We start from the raw sequence: 18,421 nt of genomic DNA, 5'->3' as shown, positions 1-18,421 counted from the left end.
AAACCACAAAGAAATGAAAATCCACCCAAGAGACTACAGAGGCCAAGAAAGACTTCTAAATAAATGCAGCAGCCAAGCAAACTATGAAGCCTGCCAGCACTATTAGAGATTGAAGCCTGGTTTTAACCTCAAATTCCTGGTTTTAACCTCAAATTACAGCTCAGATTCCTGTATCTACCAAGGAACTGCTTCCTCCTTTTCTGATAAAGATCTCTTGTCAAATACTCAGAGCCAAATCCAATCCATTATATTCAATCAGGTTACTTAACTGGTCAAATTCCATGAGTAAGAAGAGGAGGATCACACCTCCGAACAAAATCCTCAGAGTCAAGTATACCTTTCCTCCTTGCCCTACATTGCAAACTGCAGACAAATATACCTGCTTTATCTAATAAGCAGTCAGAGCTTTGATGAGAGGTAACAGGAAAAGCAAGGTTTTTACACGCCCTTTCAGCGCCTTAGAACCACAAAACACTGGCCAGTTTTGTGCTAATTAAACACTCAGAAACAATCCAATGGGCTTTCTTTGCTATCCTGCTTTTTATGCATAGAGGAACAGAGGAAGGGCAAGCTATGCCATTCTGCTTGGGTGGCCTTTTGTGCTCTGTTTGCTTCCCCTGACAGCACAAGGTGGAGGTGAGTCTTGAGCAAGGAGGGCGAAAGGAGCAGGCTGAAACCAGCAGCCACAGCAGGGAGAGAGCCAATGCAGACAGGTAGGCAGAGGTGGGCCACAGTACAAGGAAAAGCATCTGATCAGCATCTGAGATTCACAGCAGAGGACATTTGGGGGAGGTCAGTGGAGCACATGGGTCAGATACACCAAAAAAAAAAAAAAAAGAAAAAAAAAAACTCTCTTTCTCCTATTGCTTGTATCAGCACCCTGCAGTGCAGCATCTGCTCCATGTCACCAACAGGGAAGACTGCTGCTCAGGCTCTGTCTTTACCAGCACAACTGCAGCCCAGCCTGGGAAAGGTCTGCCTACTCACAGTGTGACACTGCACAGAGTAGCAAGAAACTGGGAGATTTCTGTTAAAAAGAAAGATGAGGAGCACTCCTCAAAGATGGCCACTCAACAAAAAGAACCACCTTAATTTCTAACTGCATGTCCTAGCTAAAAAACTGACTATCAAACCAGGTCATTCTACTGGGTGTTCATGCATTATCATCATTTACTTGTCATGCTAAGATATTTATATGTCTCTATCACTGTCATACAGAAGCATATGGGATTCTTAACACCTGGAGTATAGGAAGCCCCACTGGCTACATATTTCAGATATAGAAACTGAGACACAGGGGGTAACCAGGTACATATCCTCTGCAAAGAAAGGTCAATTGATTCAGTCTTGAGTCCTTCAGTCTGCCAGCAAATCACTCCAGGGACGCAGAAAGACTGTAGCAGAAATGGAAATCAGCCTCTTAGGTGCCAACACTCTTATGACCAGACCATTCAGGTTCTGCTGCCCTGCTCCACTTCTTTCATGCGTTATACCTTGGTCTCTTTTCAGAATAATGAGGTGAACAAGCGTACATGCAGGCAGGGCCTGGAGAGCTGACACAGCATAACTGGCAAAGGTGTCAGTAGCACAGAATGTGAATCCAGTGTGCTCAGGTCTCAGCCCCATTTCACAGCAAACACATTCAAATACAAATGAGTTTTGCTTCAAGTAGATTCTGACATCCAGAGTCCTTCCTACCCCCCCACATCTACTTCTCTCAGCCCTTGGGCTGTTTTGCACCCAGTTGTCAGCTCCTGGACCTGTTTACGGATGGAGAAAGGGCAACTGCTTTGCTCTGCAGGGTGGGTTTACAATGGCAGTGAACCTGTCTGCAATGAAGGATTGTGCAAGAGACACACACATACACCAGAAGTCACATTGCTGTTTCTGGACAGCAATAACATGGCAGCTGTCTTGCTTTTCATAGGGAGAGAAAAAAGCTTTTCTGTCCATCAAGTTCAAAGTTGGTCAGCAAAGAAACAATTAAAATTAGAAGTGAAATTAGAAGGTAGCCAAGGACAGGTGGGCATTCTACCATTTCATCACAGGGATTACCACCTTCTCCTGCACCAGGGAGCACTCAGTGCTGATATTGATGTGCAGAGGCTCGTCTTCTTTGAGTAGTGACAGAGTTCACTGGACAGATGCGCTCCTCCTCCGATCCTCTCCCTGGAGCTTTGTGGCACCATTTCCAGCATCCTCAAGGTATCTGGGAGGATTATTGCTCTCCATTTTTCACCAAAACATAACAAAAATTACCTTGTGGCAAATGCCCTGCACACCTTCATACCAGAATAAGGATGAAAGCAACAGCTACAGCATGTGCTGTCTTGCTTGGGGCTGTATTTACTGCTGATTGACCTCCATGACAAGCTGCCTAGCTCAGCAGAAGCCTGTACAGTAATAATATATCAACTCTTCCCTCCACTTTTATTTTTTTATGGCAAAACCAAAGGAAAATAAACCTTCTTCAGAAATCAAGTTGGAAACCCCTACACTGGAAAGAGAAAATTCGGACTTTGCTCACCTTCACATAATTATTACTAGTTACTTTCATTTCAATGTTTACTTAGTAATGCCTAAAAATTCCAGTTTAGATCCAGGCTGTGCACACTTTGGGACAGAGCAGGAGCCAGCAGGTTGGTCTGTGGGCTCACAGAGAATGCTGGTATCCAAATTCCATATAGATTTAGTCCGCCAGAAGCTTGGTCATCACATTGTCTTTGCAAAAGCTAAGAACTCTTCTTTTATTCTATCAGGCAGGTAAAACCAAAATGGAGCAGCTACTATAAGCAGTGTATATGAGCTATGGTTTACACTTCTATACCATTTTATAAAAGAACATTTTCATCCTGAGGCTTTTTTTCCCCTGAGTTCACTCTTCTCCATGCCCACAAATTATAGTCACTCTTCACCAGTTCCACCTTACACCAAGCAGCAATCTCCTTTGTACCCAACCACCACCTGCCTCACTTTATCAGAGGAAATGTCCAAGCTTCACCTAACTGAGGGGTTTAACATTTCTTTTACCCAAGGTCTGTAGCTGACCTGCAATCCAGCAGAAAAGGTTTGTAGCCCCATAGTGATCTATAATACAAGAGAGGGAAACTACAAGAATATAGCTGTCAGCATATTCTGTAGCCTGTATTGCAGCCAGACTATTTGAATCAGTGGCATTCACCATACAGGGTCCTGCAATCAACCTGCAGCTCCCCTGCTTTTAAAGCAGAGGAGGCTACAAAACAAATCCAGCTAGCTCTGGGAAGGGTTTGCTTAGTCCACAATTAGTGAGTGAGGGGGGTCTTTGGCATCTTCTGTGAAAGAGAATGTAGGATCTAAATTCAAATCCTGTGGCTCCTGCTCAGTTTTAATATTTATCATTAAGAATAACAAATGGTGCCTAAACTCCACCTTGAAGTTTCAAAGTGCTTTATAAACATTAATACCTGAACACATCATCTTTCTCTGGTGCTCATCTGGCATTGCATAAAAAAAATGCAACCAAACTGGAAAAAATACTATAATTTTGAATACAACAAAACGAACTTAAACCAGGAAGAATGAGCAAGCAAAAGAGATGGGGAAAACTGACTTGCTGCAAAAATGAAGTATGGGCAAAGTTCTTACCAGCTTTCTGCCCAGTGACCAGTGCTGTGACATAAGAAGTGACATAAACCAGCAGATTTGCCCCTTGCAATATTTACTCCACAGACCTTGGAGACGATCAATTCTAGAGTTTTGCACTGGTGAGTGAAAATGTGGGCCCATCCAAAGCATGTGCCAGAACTGCCTGCTGTCCTCTAGAACAGCAGAGCACAAGACCAAATGGAGGGTCTGCAACTGTTTATTGCTGGTGAATTCAACAACCAATTTATATTCATCTATCAAGGAACATGCAAGTAGAAGCAAATATTATGGTCATGTTCATTTGTTTCTGATTACAAGATGTATGTAAATGTATATGCAAATTAAGTGAAAGCACCAGGCTCGTGGCAAAGTGCCAAACTGTTCTTTAGTGTTATGAAGATTGGGGTGGCTGGCAGGGAGATACAGTGACTGCAAGTGAGGCTGGGCAGTGCCTTCAGATACAGTCAAGGCTGGGCTGCTCTGAAGGGGCAGGAAGAGGATAAATCCTGCAGTAACTTGTCACTTTAAACGAAGCTGAGGGGCCATAGAAAAATCTGTTCCCGATGTAGTTAGAAGTGTGATAATTACAGAGCAATGGGCTCCTCTGTCATTCAGCAGGCAGCATCACCAGGAAATCTTGCTCTGTAATCAAGGGAAGAGCTGCAATCAAGCCCGTATTCAGCCTTCGTTTAGAAACAGCCCCTGCAGGCAACACAAAGGCTTCAGCATGGTGCTTTGTGAAGTTGGTGATCAACGTCTTGGTTTCTGCAACTACAAGCAGAGTTAATGCATTTCTAAGCACATCTTCTGTTCACCTTTCCTCAGAAAGTCCAGAAGGAGTCTTGGAAGAAGGGTGAGGGTTTAGGCCAAAATACACTTGTACAGTGTTGCATTCACACTGTCCACATTTGTGAGCTCACTCTCTACACAGCAGTGTCAGAGAAAGAGAAAATTCCTTGCAAACTGACAGCGTGGTCCTGAATGAGCAGATATGAATAACCCCATCTGGCTTCTACAGCACCTCAGCTTGCAAAATCTGCATGGGGAAGGTTTTTCGTGGTTTTTTCCCTCCAGAAATATGAATGTATCAAATGTGATGATCAAATTCTACAGGAACCCCATTCTCTTGGCAGCATCCTGATTCCACAGAGACTGATGAGGTTTATGAAAGTAAAGATGTCTCTGAGTTCAGCTTTCATGTCTAATGCCACCATTGCCCAGAAACATACAAATAGCTACTCAAATCAGCCATCCTTTGTACCCTACAGAGCTGTCAGATTCAGTGAACCAGTTTACTCCAGCTGCAATTAAAACTGTCTCACATTTTATTCAAAACAAACTTCCCAAAGTGCACATATTTCCACTCCCACTCTCCCACTGTATAAACTCAGACACAGAAACTGTACCTGCTCAGCTACCATCTGGACATGTGACTGCCATGATGTACACAATCCTACCAACTCTGGGTGCACATGAAGTGCCAACATTTTTTTTGCACACTGGGGGCACATTCTGGACAGGATTCACAGTTTCATCTCAGTAGGGAATGGTTGTTCTCTGTTGACATCCATCATAACTGGAACTGCACTTGGAGTTACAATAGCCTATAATACTGTAAATGGAGCTTCATTCCATCATAGTACAGAAACAGCAGCTTCCACTCTCTGTTGACTTCTTCTATCTCTGGCCACAAAATAAATGAGTTTGCTATGGTTTTACCATCTGCAGACATACGTATCAGTCAATAGCCAAGTAATGGCCTGGACACTGTCAAGAGAACTCATTATTAAAAAGGTACACATTACATTTAGCTGTTCAAACAGAACTTGTTATTGATCAGATCCATCAGTTCCCAGTACAAGAGGCAACTCTGATGATGAAATGAAAATATGCACATAGACTACAGATTAGTAAATACTGTAATGGAGTGAAGGTTGTCTCCCCAAAAAAGGAGTTGTTGATATCCAGTTGAGAGACCAATCTTTTTCAAATGTGAGACTGGGAATAAAACAACCATGTTACTTCTGCATATATCCAGAGGCGTGATAAACGTACAAAAACAAAAGGGAACAGTTCTGACAATAAACATTTCAGTCTCTTGGGGAAAAAAAGCAAACAAAGAAAATACAAGCTGTTTAATGGCCAATCAAGCCACAAGCAGGAAGAGCCTGTAACCAGTTCTGCCATTCCTGCCACATCCTACTGTTTATCAGTGAAGATTCTGCCACACTGGCAGAATTGAAAGACAACATCTTGTGCTTTTCAAAGTCAGACAAAAAGGTAGCTATACTTAATTTGCTTCCTGTTTTTTTTCTTGCCACTTTTCTTTGTGTGCTTGTTTCCACTTACTAAACATAAACAGCCTTTTCTTTTGGTTTTCCCACTCATCTGCACAGACACGGTAACATTTTTTTCAATGGCAGTATTTAACACACAGAAATCACCACTGCTACAGCATAAAGGAAGCAGAAAACAAGGCTGATTATAAAATTCTAACATAAACCAAATATACACCATTTAGTAATACATGAGAAAACAAGAAGAACCAAACAAGGTAATGACTGTGGAAATCTCTACATTTGATCCACTGGAAAAGTTCTCGGCACAGCATCTTCTCTGAGACTGAAAAGACCCCAGCTAACAGTGAGTTAAAAGTGTTTGCTTAAGAAGAACATTGTGACAAACTTCTTTGCTCACCCTTAACAGTAGGTTGGGCTGGAAACTGATGAATCACTATAGAAAACAAACAGCAATGGTGACTCACAGCTTCAAACAGTAACAATAGCATTGCTTTATCCATGGTGTCTACAACAAAAATATTCCTGGATCCATTAGAAGATGTATTTCAGATTGTTCCACCCACCCAGGAAATGCAGAAAGTCCAATCCCTGAGCCCTGGTTAGAGCTCTTAAAATCACCCCATAGGTACATGAAATTCCTGCTCACTTACAGTACTTTCTCAAGTGGTTCACTGAAAACCATACACTGTTGATGTCTTGGGCAGCTCCCCAAGGAGTCTGGATCCATTAGCCCAGCAGTAGACAGAGCCTTCCATCTTTATGTTTCAGGGTCCACACACCAGTGTGGCTCTTGCAATCTTCTGTCACCACAGCATTTAGACCTGAGGTGTGTTTGCTCCCTAAGTGTATGAGGATCAGGCTGGTGGCCCAGCTACTGAACTGCCTGGTCACACCCAGAATCCTGCCCAGTCCCATGTAACTCATGGCTCAAAAGTTCTGGCTCATTAATGGTTTGGACTAATCAGGTCAGAGCAAATAGCCAGGAAGAGTTCTGGGTTCAGCACTTCACAGGCTCACACATCCTGTCTAAGGCTAATGTATTCTTACTATATTATTTGGATATAAAGCCAAATTTTCTGTTATTATTAAAATCACCCTAAAATTAATGCACATATGGATGCTATGTTTATTTTCCAAACCTTTCCTTCCTATAAAAACATGTTTGCTTCTCCATCTAAATGCAGACTGTAAATGTGGAGCTGTAGGGCTTTTTACTTAGATAGCAACAGTATAAGGACTGTTTTCACCACATCTCACATTCTACAGGCTAAACTCTGGTTAATCTAGTTTCATTGCCAAAAGAAGTGAACAAACAGTAGTCGTGAAAATATATTATTGCAAATATTTCCATTTTGACAAAATTTCAGGTTGGGTTTTTTTTTTTTCCTTGAGATTGGACACTTCTTGTCCAGGTTTCATCTTTGGTTCAAGCTCAAACTGTGGTGTTTAAAGCCAAGTATCATAAATAATGTTGTGATGAGATTCTCAGATTCCCACAGGGATTTTCAGTTGACTTAAGTCTCCTGCACACATAAAATCAATTACCATCATATTGCTAAAGACCAAAGGAAAAATCTGAAATACACTTCATCAGGCAGTTGGCATGACTTAAAACTCTCAAATTCAAACTCAAAAAGAGAGTACCAAACAATGAGGAAACATTCAAAGCCCTCTTCTCTTTGCAATACTAAGATCAATTTTAAAAGCAATTTAAGCAATTTAATCAAGGATGCTAAAAAAATCAAGGTGCCATTCAGTGATTAGTATGCAAGCAATTGAGGGAAGCATGGGGCTTCCACAGGCTAGCAACAACTGACATCAAAAAAGTATACAATGTCCTGTCAATCAGTTATGTTAGTGAGATATATATATATATATCTCACTAACATATATATACACATATACATATATATATGGCTCCTGTTTGCTGACACTTCACTCAGTTTTCAGGGACTACTGAAAAAAGCCAACCATTTATTTTACCAACACTAACCTAAGGTACTTCTTAGGTTAGTGTTGGTAAAATAAATTGGTACATTTATTTACCAATTTATGTTCTCTACCCTTATTAATAAGTTGCTGATGAAATGAATGATGACGATGATGATGAAAATCTCTCCATACTACAAGTGCAGCATCCTTTCAGAAAGACACTTTGTTGCAGTTGCTCATACTCTTTATTTACTCCCATTTAATTACCTCTATTTGGAAAAAGAATGGTGGAACTTCAATTCCTTTGACAACAATCAGCAGGAATAAGAACTCTGTCATAGCTCTGCTAAACAACAAATTAACTCTTTGGATTGTGTAAAGGTCAATGAGAAGCAGGGAAGTATTCTCTTACCTTCAGAACACAGCTTGCCAGCATATCCAGTGGCTGAGCAGTCACAGTGTGGCTCGCCATCCAGAAGGAAGCAAGTGCCACCATTTTCACAGGGGTTTTCTGAACAAAGTCCTTCCATTTCCAGTCGGACCCCTTGACTGCCCAGGAGCTGCGGCTCAGAATTGCCATATTTAAGATCCAGGATAAATCCTTGAAATGGAGGCTCACTCAGAACACCATCAAGAGTCAAGGCAGCAGGACGGATGTCCAGTGGGACTCCCCCAATGAAGAGGTCACTGACGATGTTCATGTACTGGCGCTGTGGACGTACCTCCCCAGGCTTGGCCTCGCTGTCCAGCACCAGCACAGTCCGCAGGTGGTTGCGGCTGACCATCAGGAAGTGCCAGCTGCTGTCGTTCACCTGCTTGTCTGTGACCACTGTCGTCTCCGCACAGTCCACACTGAACTGCAGCTGGATGCGCCCATCAACCAGGGACACGCAGAGGAAGTCACAGACACCACCATCATCAAAATAGAGAAGCAGCCCAGCAGAGACATTGGTCTTGAACTGGAAGCTGAGTTCGCTCCTAGTGCTGGCATCCCAGCGGAGGTAGCGGGCCCACTGGTTGGGGATGCCCATGAACTCCAGACCCAAACAGAGACCCAGCAAGGAGCCCAGCAGCAAACTCACCTTCAAGGTGAAGTAGATAGAATGCAGAGTGAAGCCCATTGTTTCAAGAATCTGCTCTTCCCTAGGAGAAAAAAAGAAGCCACACTACTGGGAGGAGAACCCCAGCAGTCAACACTAAATGTTAAATCCAAAAGGAAGAGAAGAAGAGCAGAGGGAGTGACAGAGAACAGGAGAGTAAGTGGAAAGTGACCAAGAGGAAGTGTCACCTCCCAAGGAAAGACCTCAATTATCCTTAGGAACCAGAGGCTTTTATCTCAGAAGTACAGGGTACATGAAGTGACTTCTCCAGATGGTGTACTTCTCTGAAGGGCAAAATAACCTACAGTGATTTGTTTTGGTAGAACACAAAGGTGACACTGGTGTTCCAGGAGGAAGGAAAGGGAGAGCCAAAGCCCAAGCCTATATTTCTTGTTTTCTAGAAGTGGTGACAATATTGACGGAGATGGCAGTGAGATAGAAGAGAGAGTGAATTCATAAAGCACGTGAACTTCAAGAGGGCAAAAATAAAGTCAATCTTCATGATGCACTGGTGGATACCCAGCCCATAATTCACTGCTTGGCACTCACGGAGCTTGCAGGACCTGTGGGGTCAAGACAAAAAGAAAAAGGGGAAAGTTAATCTTATTACTCACCATATCTTTACTATGAAGCTTACTAACATCCTGTCCAATAAGTTATTTACATTTCTTGACACTCTGGACACTTCTCCAAGTTTGCAAGGCCTCAAAAGACCTTGCAAGGACATCTACATCCTTAAAACTAAGAGGCCAAAATAGAGAACTCACCAAGTCATCTGCACAAATAACAACAATGAGCAATATAAAAATACACCAAATTATTTAACTCCTTTGAGGGATGCAATCTCATTGACTTTACTGGGAAATTGTGCTGGAGCTTTCCCAGTAACAATTACCTCTCCATGAAAATGCTTAGGGCAAAGACCAGAGTTCCTTAGAATTTAAAAGCTGGTAAGAGCAAGAGACACCACTAACCAATCTTCCTATTCCATTGCTTACATTATGCTTCCTAGCATACCAGGGAAGGATTAGAGAATACAACCCTGCTGTCAGCCTGTCACACAATAGCTGCTTTTACTTTACATGTCTTGCATACTTCAGAGACTCTACCACGGACCTCTGCAACCTGGAAACGTGTTATGCAAATTATTTATGGCAACCTGCAGCTTAGATGATAGCAAACTTGTACCTTTGATGATAAAAACTGTCTAAGCACTCAACCACTTATGCTGGTCTAGTGGTTTGGCAAAAAGGCCAAATTCACCCCTAATTAAGAGCAAAGAATTCCAACTGCCTTCAATGAGTTACATCTGTTAACACCAGAATTCAAGTCACTTCTGCATACTTGCATGTGGGTGACTGTAAGCCTGGTGTAGGAGGATGTTTTAAGTGACAAGTAAAGGCAGTACAAAGCAAGGTACATTCTTTGAAAATTCTACCCAAGAAGAAAGTAAGTTTTCTATTAACACAGGTGTTTTTTCACAAAGATGGGTTGGACACAAGAACAGCTCTGGGAATGGCTAACATCAGCATTGACACAAAGCAGGAAAGGAGATGATGAGAATCAAGGCCTTCAGCCTCACAGAAATTATCATAAACACAGCTTCCACAAACTGGAACACAAATATTGTGGGGCAGTATTTGCTTGGGAAAAGTGTTTTGTGCTGTGAACCATGAGAGTTGCTCACAGTAGATGCCTTGCAACCCCATCGTCCATCTTGCTCTGAAGGAGAAGGCACACAGACACTGCACAAGTGGGCAGTGCTGGAAAGCTTCTGTTTGATAAGGATAGAGGTTGAGCTGGAGGAGAATCACTAGGAAACAGAGGGGAGACTTCACACAGTCACACCCTCACCTGCCCAGGGACCTGCAGAAGCCAAAAGTCTCCAGAGCCGTCAGTCTGACAAATTTAGCCAGCACAAAACACAAGTCACTTAGAAAACAAAAGGGATCAATTAAAAGAAAACACGCAAGTTGGAGAGAAATGTGAGCTTTCAGTGCCCAGTGGAAACCAGGCCTGTTCCCTGCAGCTGCATGTTAGCTAAACTGCTATAAACACAAATAAAATCAAGTCAAAACCAAAGGGAAGATAATTCCTTTTAATTGTTAACAGCTTGGCTGAGGAAAATGGAAGGTGGGAAAAGGAGGTGTTAGGAGAGGTGTAAAATGAACAAAGAATTAAACACAGAATCCAATCCCTCAATTCATTTGTCTTCCCAATAATCACAGCTGGGATTGTGATTGTTCAGGGGGTTGTGTTGACTAAGTTAAGTTCATGGGGGTTCTGGGGGGTTCTGAAAAATGGACTGGGAAAAAAATTATGTGGTGCTTTCTTCTCTGTGCTCCCTAGTGGATCCACTAAAATAACCCATGATTTATGGAGAAGAATAGAGTGAGAGAAAGGTAAGAGAGAAAGTGATGACCCAAGCCTTGAATTACTGATGAGATGGAAATAGGAACATCATAATGCGTGTAAATTAGCCAGTGATGTGTTTCCAGCAGCTCACAGCTTCCTGGACCATTTACTACCACCATGGCAAAATTCACTATTCCATCAGACAGCTCTGTGCTCAGCCTGAGCTGAGAAGGGTGACAAGCCCAGAATGGCAGCAACCATCCACAGAAACCCCAGTGCAGCAGGGCTCACACTCCACCTTTAGGCAGGGTAGATTGCACCATCTGCAACAAAAGCAGCCTCAGTCTTATACTCTTCTCTCCCTTTTTTAAAAGACCAACACTTTGATAAGCAGTGAAAGATGCTGCAAATCACAGCAGCAGGTGTGAACATTATAGATAACCACAGATGAGATGCCTAAGTCCACCCACAGTTCAAACTCCTGTCTGAAAAGCCTATCCATCTCTCCCAATCCCAGGATGCTGAAACCCTGTTTTACAGAGACAAATCCCAGCCTCTGTGGGTCACTTCAATCCTTGGGATATTTCAAAGGTACAATAATGGGAGTAGGCTACCTCTGTGGTACAAATTTCTGTAATGATACAAGTTCATTAGGGCAGGACAAAAGGCATAGCCAACAAGGGAAAGCAGGCAGAAATGGTTAAACAAGAATAGCAGTCTTGACTGAGGGAGCCAAGACAATTCTTTCTGTTTTGATCAAGAGAAGCCAAGGTAATACCTTTCGGGCTGTTTTGAAAGAAGACAGTGCCAGCTCTGTTTCAAAGAGGAAGACAATGCAAAACCCATGAAATACAGGTGTCATTGCTGGGTGCTTCATTGCCTTTTAGACACGACAGCTCAGATTTTGGGAAGGCTGCCCACACCCAGCCACTAGCAGGCAAGGGCCATCTGTGACTCCCCCAGAGCTCTGTCAGCGCACGTCAGTCCTGACTCACGGTGCTTCCCATTACTCCAGTTTCACATCTCACACAGTTAAGTCTGTGTGAGCAAATCCTACCACAGCAACAGGGTCTTCAAGAAGAGCTCAGAAGACCCTGTACCCTTTATAGCAGGAGGCAGGATCTCAATCCCAACCTTAAGAGAGTAGATCCTGACACACCAATTCTGTGTCACCCATTCCCATAATGATTCTCCAAGACATGCTGAGAATGAATAATTTTCTGCTCTTACCATTTTATTTTTAGCATAAATACTACCCTAGCAGCCTCATACAGCACACTGCTACCATAGCAATACATTACAGTTTGGGACAAAACCTACAGGATGCCCGAGTATTGTCTTACATATTTTATCTCTGAGAAATCTCATTGGCATGGCATGACCACATCCTGCAAAAAAGGGACTTCATGATGGACAGCAGCAAGCAAGTTATCTCCACTGCACTTCCAACAGCTATTTCTGCCTCCCTGGCCCACCTGAGAGCTGCAACAGTGAGGAACCTGCACACTGAGCAGACAGCTCAGCATCTCTCACATGCCAAACCCACTGCAGGAAACACCCACTGGCACCACTGAAACGTCGCACTCACAGGGCTGACAGAGCTGCACAAGCTCCCCGGCCAGGGAAGGGAGGCAGCCCCACGGCAGCGCCGAAGGCGAGTGCTGCCTAACCACTGCACACTTTCCCAAGCCTGACAGCAGCCTATTAATGCCAGGTCAGAGCCATCTGCTCAGCAACCCACGGAGGGGGTCTAGCCCTTGCTTTGAAGTGGCTCTCAACCACTTATCAGCTGTATGCGGAGAGTGAGTGACATTATCTAATTGCCAACTAATTTCCATAATTACTGACTGGCACACTCTCTATGCTGGGTTAATATCTTTGCAAATGTCTTGCAACGCACCTGCTTAGGAAAGGGGGTGAGAAGCTGTTGCTCTGCAGCTTATTTACCCAACAGCACAGAAAGGTTGCAGGAGATGGGTTTGTCACTCCCTGTCCTCCCTCCTTCACTACCTTCCTCTCTGGCTGCTAATTGCTTGGGGATGGACTTACTTGTATTTGAAAGTGTAATTTTCAGCAGAAAAAAGAACAGAGTTAGATTAATTCAAAGACAGGCTGGCTTCCCTTGCAAACCCCTGCCTCAGCAGCCCAGTGCAAGCCTCTGTAAGTCCTGTTATTCCACTTCAGGATGCTGGAAAAAATCCCACTGACACACTGATGGGAAAAGTTTACAGTCCACCAGTCAGATCCTCTTCCACAACCAGAACTATTCACTATGCCACAGTTTGAGCAGAAGGAAAAATATACATTGGTCACCTAAGATCCATGTATTTAATACCCCATGTAAACTCACTTTTGTCCTTTCCTTCACTCTAAAACAAGCAAAATCCAATTCTTTTCTTTATTCCCCAAGCCCTAATGAAGCAGCAGTTTTAGGAAGGAGTAAGCAGGATCCTAATTTGGCTCTGCATCCACATGTCTTCCCTCAATTGGTGCAAAGTACAGCAATTAAATCATTACAGCTCTATGACATATGCTGCTCAAAAGGATACAGTAAAATTTACCCTCAATAATTGATATTAAAAGTCCAGCTTACTAACAGAGAGAAATGGGGAATTCATAGTATTTATTCATTCATCCAGTTTGGAACAACAGGCTCCTTTTGGCTAATGCTTTGAAATCTTTCTGCCTGATCTATCCCCAGCTGAATTGTGGCAAAAGACAAACGGTCAAAGCATAAAAAAAAAATAACCCTTCCAATAAAAATGCAGATGTGAAAACTGAGTTGCTACAGTGGAACACAGAAATCTTCCCATCATACAACATCCTCAGCAAGGATGCATGCAGGGATGTTTACAGAGAACTGAGAGGGGACATGGAGGGTTTGAAATTCATGAGACTAGAGAAAACTGCAGGGGCTAATTTAGTTTTTAATTCCTCTAGCAGCATTTGCATCTCAGTAATAAATCTGGACACTGTCTTATACCCTTGCTGGGATGGAGAGGACTCTGGGGTGTGCCAGGGAAGCTGAGCTGAAAGAACTAGGATGAAGATAGAGACAGAGAGCTTCTATCATCTTTCAATTCTATGATTCTTTTACCAAGGGAGATTTCAGTGGCACTATACAGCTCAGAGGGGTCACAGGTAAGGCAAGATGGGCTCTGCTCAGAGAAGAGGCTGGAAGTGAGGTCAAAAACAGGGGCTTTGCTTAGCAAAGAGCTGAACACACCTAGGTTGTGCTGAACTTGGCAGAACTTCATGGGATGCAGCATTTACATAACTGGCTGGCTGGCTATAAAGAGAGAAACACTGATATTTCAGGCTTTATCTTGGATGTAGAGATATGTGCATATGAAGACCAGCATCTTAAAATTAGGGACTGAGGGTGACATGGAGCACCTGTTGACCTCTTCTGCATGGTTTTCAGGGATATATTACTGATGCCAGTCTCTCACATCACTGTGAAACCACTCATGCCTTTGCCCTACTCCAAGCCCAAGTAGAAAACGTATTCTTCTATGTTCTTTGGTACTTTGCACTACTGATATATCTTGCAAGCTTAACTTTTCCATTCTTGAAAACTGAGTTTGAGTTACTTAATTCTTATCTAAATTCACCATTGAGCTCCCTAGGAGACAGCTGCAAATAAACTGTATCAAGCAGAAAGCAAGAAAACAGAGGTACAGAGTAATAATTCAAGAGTGTCCTCTTAAAGTAAGAAAAAAATAGACTATAAAGCTAAATTAGTTTGTCTTTGCTTCCCTGTAGTGGATTAGTATATACACATGCATTCACCATCAATTGTAACCTGTAGGTAGATGGTTGATTGGTTTCCTGGTACCTGGGCATGTGATTTGCAGTCAGTTTAAGCCCACTGCCCTTCTCCCTGTTACGAGTTCTTCCCTGGGGAAGGCAAGAATAACTACTTATGATAAGGCTAACCTTGGAGCTTAGCTCCAGAAACACCATGTAACACCCAAACTAGGCACCTATGCATGGGAGAGCTGAACTCACCTGCACTAGCAAGTCATACCACTGAAATGCCACCAGCAGCCTCAGAAGGGATATGAGCAAACCAATAAAGTGCTTAGTTCAATAAACAGCATGAGACCATGGCAGCACAGCCCCACTTCTGACTTCTCAGATGGGAAAGTCATCCGACTGCTCAAAGTGTTACTGTTTTATCATAACCACCCTTCACGTTTTTACCTCCTGGGCCTATTTAAACAAACTTAACTCAGAACCAGAGCTCTACAAATCTATCCCGGAAAAAGAAGGGTTAAAAAAGACACAAGGGACATTGTGACTCCCTTCTTAAACACTCTCACCACCCCACAGAGGAGGCCATCTAGTCCATGAGAGTGACCTTTAACTAGCCTACCTAGCCCGGGCTCAGCATGAATGCAATTTACAGACCATTCCAGCTCTCCAGCTTTCTTAACACAAAGAAGAAAAATCAAAACCCAAGCACAATGGAAAAGAAAGAAAGAGAGAGGGAAAATAACCCTGCAGAGCAATCATGTCTGGGGCTGCTCTGATGGCTTTCTGTTCCCTTCCAGGACACAGAAATGACTCCCAGTGTGTTAATTACCCCCATTACCACAAACTCTCCACTAACAAGGAGCAGCTAAAAGGAAGCGTTGGCAGCAGCTGAGCAGCTATTGCTCTGTTCTGCCACGAAGGAGAAACCAGACTCCCTCATCTCTGAGCTGGTACTAACCAGGAGAGCAATTTCTGCAAAACGCAACAGCCTTTATTGTAATTCCCATGGCAGCTGCACTGGGAACACTGGCCTTGCCTCAATTCCACCATCGTGAAAAGAGAACAAAGAATACCTGCTTTTCTACAGACTTTGAAGCTCAACAGTTGGAGAGCTCTGAATCATTATCATTTATTTTACTCCTTCTGTAGATGGTCTGTCTCTATCCCCCGTGTCCTCTCCTTTCTGCCATCAAAAAGCTCGGACAGATCTGTAGCATTGTTTATTCTACCAGACCCTAATACACCAAATGCAGTCAGTAGCTATACACATCTCAGCAGGGAATGTTAGTAGGGAATTTGGTAGTATCACAGTGCATTATTAAGAAATGCAATGCTTCTTCCAGAAGTATAAAGTATTTTGTTTCAATACATGCATACATAGCATTTCCATTTTTGTTTAATAAAAATCAAGTCTTTTGAAAATGTGCTTAGTGTTACCAAAAACCAAAGTTTGAGCACGTCACTAATGCCTGAAAATAAGGCTGCTTCCAAGATTTTCCAAAGATTAACAGTCAGAACGGGCTTACTTTCCCCCCAAAATTATTTTATATTACAGACACAGGCCAGCATTGGATACTCCTCAAAGGGGACACACAACTGGAGTGTGGGGGGGAATCCTGACTTTGAAGAAAGAGGAAAAAAGTCACTGATCCACTGCTTTCTCAGTTACCTGATTTTAGAAAAAGATACAAAGCACAAAATCAACAACAAAATAAAACAAATGGCCAGCATATTAAGTAACCCTACTAATACATTGCTTTTTCTAGCTGTCTGTCTACCCATCTCCATCTTCCTTGCATATGCATTTTAAGTTCTTCAGGAGCAAGAACATTTTCTGTTCTGTCTGACAGAATCTAGCACCACATAGTCAAGAGCAGAGTTATGAGGCACTACACATGTACACATTAATAACTGTGATTTTATGTACTTGAGCTAGCACTAAAATGCCTTTATATTCCAGCTGATGTATAACACTTAAAAAAATGGGAAAATAAAAGCTTAAAAGAAGTATCAGAATGACTATAGTGAGAACAAAATTTTAACTCACTTTTTGTTTCACTTACAGATCACAGTCAAGTCACACTTTCTCAACATATTTTATACTCCTGGACCTATTTCCAGTAAGTCAGAGCAGTCTGCATGTTTTTAAATGTTGTGACAGTATATTATAAAGACAGGAGGCAGGTGCAATCAAATTTGTTACTGTACTAAAAACATAGCATGTAGGGGACACTGAATGTGGCCAGATTTCCCTGTCATTAGTATGGCCAGGAATTAATTTAGATCATTCTCTCAGTCTGCTGGCTCACGGGAAAATAAGCACCATCCACTTAAAAAGGAAATAAAGCACCCATGGACATCTTGAAATCTACAGTGGATTTTCCCATTATGTAACATGTTAGCACTCTCTCATAAGTGAACTCAGTTCTCTGAAGTTTCATTGCAACTTAGGAATCTCATGCAAAAATTTCTACTCACCTTCCCACAAAGCAAACACAAACACCTAAACATAGCACACAGATGTGAGAAGCTGTCCAGAGTGCAGGCAATGCCCTCAGTTCCTAAGCCCTTTAAGCAGCCAAACTTCCATTTATGGACCAAAGGCCTTTCAGGGAGCCCAGTTAAACACTGGAACTGAAGTGTGGCTGATCTGTAAGCACCCAGCTCTCAGTGCCTGATGCTGACCCACACAGGGAGCTGGTACTGGCACCCTGCTAAGTGCTCTACAAGTCTCAGCCACTGTGAGAGGATGTCTCTGCTTTCTGAACCACACTCCTCTCATACCACTAGCTCCAGAAACATGTTGCTTTTCGTGGGTGTACACATAACAGCAGGCTGGGAATCCCCTGCCATGGGAAATCAATGCATTCTTCCAGCTATCTGTTGTTTTCATCCTCTAATACACAAATTCCTGCCAAAATTCATTCCACCCCATCCCTCTCCCCACTTCTACCTCAGGGTAATTGGGTGAACATGATGAGAAGCTATGCATAGATAGGTTTTGCAGTTCTAGCATGCTGGGGAAATGGAAGTGGAAATCTTTGCCAACACAGACTTGTTGCAAAAATCTTTAAGTGTCACTGTCTTGGCTGGAAAAGGATAACAACTATCCTTGGCTGAGGATATTGAAAACTTTCCAGATCATCAAGGAAATTACTTGTAATTTTTCATGATAGGGGTCAGTTTCTAAACTGACCAGCAATTATGGCACAGATAAGAAATACACTAAACACACTCTACTTGCAAGGAGTCATTTCAGCCTGGCCTGTGCCTGCAGCACTACATGGTGATCTGTCAGAGTGCACCAAGCAATCCTCCACCGAACCCAGACTGCCTGCAGGCAAGGCT

At 42.8% G+C, this 18,421-nt stretch overlaps 1 protein-coding gene across 18 annotated transcripts in view; it reads right to left on the bottom strand.

Annotated features, from left to right (window-relative positions):
• NRXN3 (neurexin 3) overlaps positions 1 to 18,421 on the bottom strand; it is a 966,298-nt gene that overhangs the window by 905,114 nt on the left and 42,763 nt on the right. For all 18 annotated transcript variants that reach the window (XR_008508436.1, XR_008508437.1, XM_054515101.1 and 15 more), the window contains exon 2: positions 8,272 to 9,522. Coding sequence is in view for 16 of the 18 variants with exons in the window: in XM_054515101.1 (XP_054371076.1) it covers positions 8,272 to 8,980 (709 nt within the window). In the remaining 2 variants the exon portion in view is untranslated. The remainder of the gene's footprint in view (positions 1 to 8,271; positions 9,523 to 18,421) is intronic.

The sequence above is a fragment of the Molothrus ater genome, chromosome 6 (assembly GCF_012460135.2).
Source record: "Molothrus ater isolate BHLD 08-10-18 breed brown headed cowbird chromosome 6, BPBGC_Mater_1.1, whole genome shotgun sequence".
NCBI classification, from domain to species: Eukaryota; Metazoa; Chordata; class Aves; order Passeriformes; family Icteridae; genus Molothrus; species Molothrus ater.
The sequence above is the reverse complement of the archived record's forward strand: the minus strand, read 5'-3'. Positions and strand labels throughout refer to the sequence as shown.